We start from the raw sequence: 7,397 nt of genomic DNA, 5'->3' as shown, positions 1-7,397 counted from the left end.
TGTGCTCTTCCGATCTATAATTTTTATAATCTTTTTTAGATTTAAAGCTTAAGAAAATAAGATCATCAAAATCTGCAAGAAAATATTTTTTATTTTAAATATTTCAATATTAATTAAAATATTCAAATAGTTTACTAATTACTATATGTATATCAATTAAATTAATATTAATATCAATTATTGTAATGCGTACGTATAATACACAAATTTTTAAATTTTCATATTAAATTTTTGCAATATAACAATAGAATTATGTATGCATTTAATTTTTACATATGATTATATTTATATATGTATATTATATCTAATGTTTTAATTTAAATCTTACATATATAATGCTTATAAATTTTACATTTAAATCATACGTGTATAATATTAATAATAAAATTATGTAAAAGCGTTTGTTAATATAAAATATGTTCCAAATACGAAAATCAAGTAGTGTTTGAATAAATCGAATTCATCAACTTTTGTATTTCTCTTAAATCCATTTCAAAATAATGGGAGTTTATTTCATTTATATTTACTTTACCAGTAGCAATAAAAAGCTGAAATTTATTTGATATGGCCATTAACCGATTCCAATAATTTGAAATTTTCATTGAAGGTATACATTGCAATTTCTCGTCTTGTGCGAGCATCACCTTAAAATTAACATATTATTTTACAACAATAAAATCATACTAACAACTATTATACATGTATTTAACAATCTTTAATAAAATTCGAAATAAATAATTTATTATTGATTAATATGTAAAAAATTATTGCAATAGGATGTTTTACCGTGTTTTTACCAGATTTCTTAACGTTTGTGCCTAGAATAGCCATTGCTTGATTATCACTATAAAATATTGAATTTTCCGCTGATGCGATCTGTCCTGTTTGGTTTGATATTTTAATAGCGAGTTTACTTTTTTTATTTGCCTTTCTCTTATTTGGACATTCTAGTAATGTCTTCATTTCTATCCTATAAATTTTCTTTCCCGATGCAGAAATATGATAAACATCTGGAACATTTAAAAAAAATATAAAAAGATTATAGAAATCGAGGAAATTGATTATCGCAAGGCAGTTTTAAAGATTCTTATTAATGCGCACAGCATAAACGTATATGAATATTAATATTAAAAGAGCAAAGGAAATTGCGAATAGAAATGAGGTGTTATCAGTTTAACATTAAATTTTTAACACTCGTCAAATGTAATAAGTAACTAAATAACTGTTCAAAAAAATTAGGAGATTACTTTTTGTCGGTAAATTTTTGCTCATTTTTAAACTCAGCAAATAATTAACGTAGAAAATAAATCAAAAAGGGATTTACAGGGCAAACTCTCTCTACTACAAGACGCTTTTGTTCAATTTTTAGGTTTGTCAGTTTAATACTCAAAGACATGATCAGCTTTGAATGAAGTATTTGTATTTGACACATCTAAAATCTTGAAATTTGCGGTCTTCCACCACCTAATAAAAAAATTAGCGAACATAATTATTGATATCATCTCAAACGGACTCTGCCCTTTCAAATAAAAAAAAACTTTCTTCTACGATGATTATTTATCCAGATATTGCAATTCTTTCCTCTGTTTTTTTACGATACCGCTGGCGTAACCCGATGTATACCACGGGAAGATTTCTTAAATCGAATTTTGCACATTGTGTGTGTGTGTATTCTGACCTCGTTTGAGAAATCGTCGAAGACAGCCGACAACTTTGGCAGTTTTAGAAGAGGCATTGCGTCAAATTTGGAATAAATAATTTCTCAAACTGAGATAAAAAGATGCATCAATATGAGATTAAGTTTATGGAAAATGATACAGTAAAAAAGAAGCAACACTTTATATTAAAAAATTTTTTTTTATTTACATAAACATACATGCAAAAGTACACACACACACACATTCGCACACACACACACACACACAATGTGCAAAATTCGATTGAGAAACCTTCCCGTGGTGCACATCGGATTACGCCAGCGGTATCGTAATAAAACAGAGATTATTATTTTAAATTGCAATATCTGGATAAATAATTATCGTAGGAGAAAGTTTTTTTTATTTAAAAGGGTTTAGACATCAATGATTATGTTTGCCAATGTTTTTGTTAGGCCGTGAAGGCTCGCAAATTTCAAGATTTTAGATGTGACAAATACAAATACTTCATTCAAAGCTGATCACGCCTTTGTGTATTAAACTAAGACCCTAGAAAGAAGACTACCTAGAAATTGAACAAAAGGGTCTCATAATAGAGAGTTTGCCCTGTAAAATCCTCTTTTAATTTATTTTTTACGTTAATTATTCGCTAAGAAATTAAAATTTAAAAATGGGCAAAAATATACTTGTGAGACTTGTGAGAAAAAGTGATCCACTAATTTTTTTAAGCAGTGTATTATAATTAAAATCAAGGATGGGAACGTTATTTTAAAAGTAACGCGTTACTGTTACTATAGTTACCGATTTACAAAAGTGACACGTTACTGTCATCATTACTTGAAAAATAACGATATTTTTTCCGTTACATTTTTGTAATTCTAAAATAAGTTTAATTAAATTTTAAATTCATATTATTTGTTAAATAATAATTATTAAATGTAATAATAAATATTAAAACTTGGAATTCTCGATTTAAACTAGTTTGTATATGTATAGAGCAAGTTTTTCTTTATATTACTTATTTTTATATAAGTTAGATTAAATTTATTGTTTTTAAACATTAATGTCATTATTAAAAGTGAATTCCAATATTCACTGTTGTAGTGCTGAAAATCTATAGTATATATAATGTGTGATTTATAGATTTTCAATGCTGGTAATAACTGTTGGAATGTAGCCTAAGAGGCATATGAAGTACAAAATATTTTTCAAAAAATAAATTGAAAATATATCATAAAATAAGAAAATAAAAGGACAAAAAGTGACCTATGTGAACCTGGCAGCCGACTTTAAGAAAAAAATTTTTTCATGTTATTGTTCATTGCATTAAATTCAGCTCGGTTTGTACCCGTTTGTACCACCTTCCTTTTCGTTTGTACCTCAAGGGGGGGGAGGGTTGAAAATTAAAAAGAGTTGAAAAAAATGTTAGCACCCCATTTTGAGATTTTTCAAATCCGCAAGCGGGTGCTGTTTTGGGATTGTTTGTACCCGTTTGTACCATCTTCCATTTTGTTTGTACCCTTAAGGGGGTGATTGTACCGAATTTTCAAAATGGGGGTAAGAGCTAACTTCGCCATTTTTTAAGATAATTTAAATCCGCAAGCGGGTGCTACTTCGGGACCGTTTGTACTCGTTTGTACCACCCTCCGTTTCGTTTGTACCCTTAAGGGGGTGATTGTACCGAATTTTCAAAATAGGGGTAAGAGTTAATTTTGCCATTTTTCAAGATTTTAAGGTTACAAACGAAACGGAGGATGGTGCAAACGGGTACAAACGGTCCCGAAATAGCATCCGCTTGCGGATTTAAAATATCTTAAAAAATGGCGTAGTTAGCTTTTACCCTTATTTTGAAAATTTGGTACAATCACTCCCTTCAGGGTACAAACAAAACGGATGGTGGTACAAACGGTCCCGAAATAGCACCCGCTTGCGGATTTGAAAAATCTCAAAGTGGAGTGCTAACTTTTTTTTCAACCCTTTCTAATTTTCAACCTCTTGAGGTACAAACGAAAAGGAAGGTGGTACAAACGAGTACAAACCGAGCTGAATTTAATGCCCACTTGAAAAAATTTTTTTCTTAAAGTCGGGTGCCAGGTTCACATAGATCAAAAAGTGACGACAAATTCGTTACCGTTATTATAAAAATGTGATGACGTTACCGTTACCGTTGCAGATAGAAAAAAATAACGAAAACGGTAACGGAATTATAAGTAACGCGTTATTTCCAAACTCTGATTGAAATAATATTGTTACAATAAAAAACGATACTTGCCCTCATTAAGGACTGTCACACTGAAGGGACCGTTCGCAAAAGGAAAAGTTACGTTTCCTATGGTAACCAAAGTATCAGTCGGTTTCATGTAATCAGATTCGACTCTGCACATACGCTTTGTAGATAAGTCATACACCACTAAACCATTACCTTCCATGTCGGTCATAATTATCTACAATAATCAATGTATATATATACTTGTATATATAGAGTTACTTAAACATGTAAAATACGAAATATATCCTTAAATAAATGTGTAACTAAATAATATTTGCACAGACAAATTTGTACTACTGTACTACTAAAAGTACCACAAAAGAGAGGATATACTTACAATCATTTTATCCAGAAACTGCGTGCAGTTTCCATTTTCAACATAAACATAAGGCATTACCAATGTTCCAAAGCCCGTTTGGTTAGTAGCGATACTAAGTGGGATGTAAATAGTTTCAACTAACTTATCATCTTTTAAATCGAAAATCAATAATTTTGGATTACAAGTTTGATTTGAACCAATTTTACCGCTATCCAGAACGAAGATGTGATTGCATTTAGTCTGAGGTGTAAGTAAAAATTCCATTTTACGTATTGTCATCAAGCTGACTATACAGGGTGTCTTATAATAGGTGTATCACCTTTTATGGATAGGTAGAGCAGACTAAACTGAATCGAAAAGTCCATTTTGCAAACTTCGCAAGTTAATAGATAATTAATAATTTAAAATTACCGTATTAGCCTGCGGCCTATCGTCAAATGTAAGCGATTACACAATTTACTTTTTTTCTTTTAATAAATTCAACAATTATATTTAACAAATAATACTTTCTTGATAATGGATTTGAAATGTACTTATCACACATTTTAGCAAAGTTATCATGAGTACTCAAAAAAACGAATTTATACTTCTTCAAAGAACGTTATAAAATTTTATCACAGAAAAGTCAAAATAATAAGCTAATCGAATTTGTTTTAATTTTATTCTTAATTAAAAAATGAAATAACTAGAATTCAGAATACTATATTTTAAATAAATGTAATGCTTGTGATGAACTTATTTGAAACTTTGCAAGTTTTTACGAATATGTAAACGAATAAAATATTTGAAATAAGGCTTATTCATTTAATTTAAATAAGTGATGGTATAGAATTGGAATATGTATATATGTACAAACAGAAAAAATGTTAAGTAAATATTTGATTTAAGTAAAGTGATAAATGAATATTTTAACATGAATACAATCGCGATACCCATAGAAAAATGATTTTGCTAGATAAAATGGATATAATTTTGTTATCAAAATAACTTTATTGAAAATTTAAAAATGATAAGCATTGCTGTAAAATGTTTTGATATTTTATCAACGAATTTGAATTTTCAACAAAATTATTTTGATGGTTCAACGAAATTATTTTCAGATCTGTATCCAGTAATATATTTAGACCTTCCAGCAAAATTATTCTTTCCGTGTGTATCGTGATTGCATACGTCTGGGTATTGCTATTCACGTATATGCAGAAAAATAATTTTCATGTGCTAAGAAAACCAATTACTCAATTTTAATTTTCTTCTTTTAAATAAATAATTATTTTTACAAAGAATATTTTCTTGACAATGGTCTCAAAGTACACTTATCACTTTACATAAAACAAATATTTACCCATAAACGATGATACTATTATGAGATATCCTGTACATAAGTACAGTTCCTGTACATAGTGCATAATACAATATAATAAATTGTTGGTCATTAAAATAATAATATATAAATGTAAAATGTGACAACTGCTTGGGTGAAAAGTATTAATACTTACTTGCACTCGGTAAACATTTATAATACCATTGCACGTACATGTACTATTATGCCAACTCCAATCTGGATACGGACGTAAAAGTAGACCTCCTGGTCCTGTTTTATTAGTTACTGTTGCCACAGTAGCAGGTGAAACAAGGCCATAGACTCTCGGCACAGTAACAAATATTCTACCATCTATAAAAGAATTTTGTCTGTGAACGGAACTTACGTACGTGCTACCAAAAGATGTATTTATTTCGCGAATTTTATGGCAATAGCAATGTCATCCGTTGCATTAACAACATACGAAGTATACATATAAAACCTATAGATACGTAATATGATTATGTAGCAGTTAAATACTATAACTATAACCTGTTATCGAATGATAAAAGTATTCATATTTCTGTACAAAAATATTACAACTTTTTTGAATAGTTAACTTCTCAACTTACCTTTTGCTCTAGTTCCATCAAATATCACGCACTTATAAGGGTCGTAAATTCCAGATTTTTTTGCATCTTCCATCTGCTTTTGATTTTCCCAGTTATAGTCAACGTACTTCCACTCATGTATATAGTTCACTCTAACATTTCCATAGTTCACACTCGCTATCGACAGAATTAGGAGAGCAAACAAAAAATGCCTCATTTTTTATCGTAACGGGTGACAACTCCTAGAAAAATTTAACACTGCAAGTATTAAGTTGGTTAGTGATTAATTACTTATTTCATTTATTAAAGGCCTTAACAGGTGCAGTGCTTTTAATATTCAAAATAAGTAATTAATCATTAACTTATTAAAATAATTTAATACTTATGGTATTAAATATATCTAAAAAAGTAATGTATGCTGCTTAGAGTACAAATCGGGATTCTGCACCAGGATTCGAATTTATCTTGGGAATTGGAATCCAAATCCTAAGGAAAATATTGCAGTGATGTTTCTTTAAGGAAATATTTATTGAAAAACCTACACATTCTATTACAGAGTTGTTGTTTATCTTCGATATATATCGGTCATTGAAGATATTAGAGGCTGCTGGAATCTCACAAGTTTACGACATGTACTATAAACAACAACTCTGTTAATAGAATGTAATGATGATACTTTGGTATAAGATGCTGCCGAAATCACACAACTTCACTTCACTTTACAACTGATTAACAGATTTTTGAAAAAAGAACGTTTGATCTTTCTGTTTCATTAATTATTGTTAATAAAACAGTAGGTTTTATAAAGTAATAAAATGAAGTACGAGTAGGTTTTCCGATGTCCCAATGTTCTACTTTGATTTTTGTAACAAATTGATTTTGCTTTTTAACTTGACAACAATTACTTTAAGAACACATATATAGATTGCGTGAAAGTAACTTGTTTTAAATTTTTGGAGCTAGAATTTTATAACTATACTGACTTATACCGGTAAATATATATTCCTATTGAAAATGCGAGTCCGACGAACAAATGCTTGTCATTTATACCTTTTTTTCGACGCAAAAAACACAAAAATGCTTTTAAAAACCTCATTATACGACCATTACGACCTATAATCATAATTAAAAGTCTTTAAAAATTGACGTTATTATGCCAATATATAATAACATATAATACGTACTATATATAATATGTTTATCTAATCAAAAATACAGCCCGGAACGGAAAATAATGTATTTG

The 7,397-nt window shown here is 29.1% G+C and overlaps 1 protein-coding gene across 5 annotated transcripts; it reads right to left on the bottom strand.

The window, feature by feature from the left end:
- Positions 1-347: 347 nt before the first annotated feature.
- On the bottom strand, positions 348-7,162 carry LOC105456700 (major royal jelly protein 3-like). 5 transcript variants are annotated; one of them, XM_011700933.1, is made up of 7 exons: positions 7,144-7,162; positions 6,176-6,396; positions 5,740-5,915; positions 4,262-4,483; positions 3,928-4,099; positions 787-1,010; positions 348-644 (listed from the first exon to the last, which is right to left on the bottom strand). In XM_011700933.1, exons 2-7 carry the CDS (start codon positions 6,369-6,371, stop codon positions 435-437), a joined length of 1,200 nt encoding a protein of 399 aa, XP_011699235.1. In that variant the 5' UTR covers positions 6,372-6,396; positions 7,144-7,162; the 3' UTR covers positions 348-434. The 5 variants fall into 5 exon arrangements, with proteins under 5 accessions (XP_011699235.1, XP_011699234.1, XP_011699233.1 ...); XM_011700932.1 differs by lacking the exon at positions 7,144-7,162 and adding an exon at positions 6,979-7,120; XM_011700931.1 differs by lacking the exon at positions 7,144-7,162 and adding an exon at positions 6,697-6,823.
- Between the last annotated feature and the right edge of the window lie 235 nt (positions 7,163-7,397).

Source organism: Wasmannia auropunctata, unplaced genomic scaffold (genome assembly GCF_000956235.1).
Source record: "Wasmannia auropunctata unplaced genomic scaffold, wasmannia.A_1.0 LD335570.1, whole genome shotgun sequence".
In the NCBI taxonomy this organism is placed as follows: Eukaryota; Metazoa; Arthropoda; class Insecta; order Hymenoptera; family Formicidae; genus Wasmannia; species Wasmannia auropunctata.
Note: the sequence above shows the minus strand (reverse complement) of the source record. Positions and strands in the feature narration are given on the sequence as shown.

Coding starts and splice junctions, on each gene's coding strand:
- LOC105456700 (XM_011700933.1), bottom strand. CDS start 6,371: ATGAGGCATTTTTTGTTTGCTCTCCTAATTCTGTCGATAGCGAGTGTG. Junction 4,100..4,261: donor AGTTTCTGGATAAAATGATT/GTAAGTATATCC, acceptor TGATTATTGTAG/ATAATTATGACCGACATGGA. Junction 1,011..3,927: donor TGTGACAGTCCTTAATGAGG/GCAAGTATCGTT, acceptor TAAATGTTCCAG/ATGTTTATCATATTTCTGCA.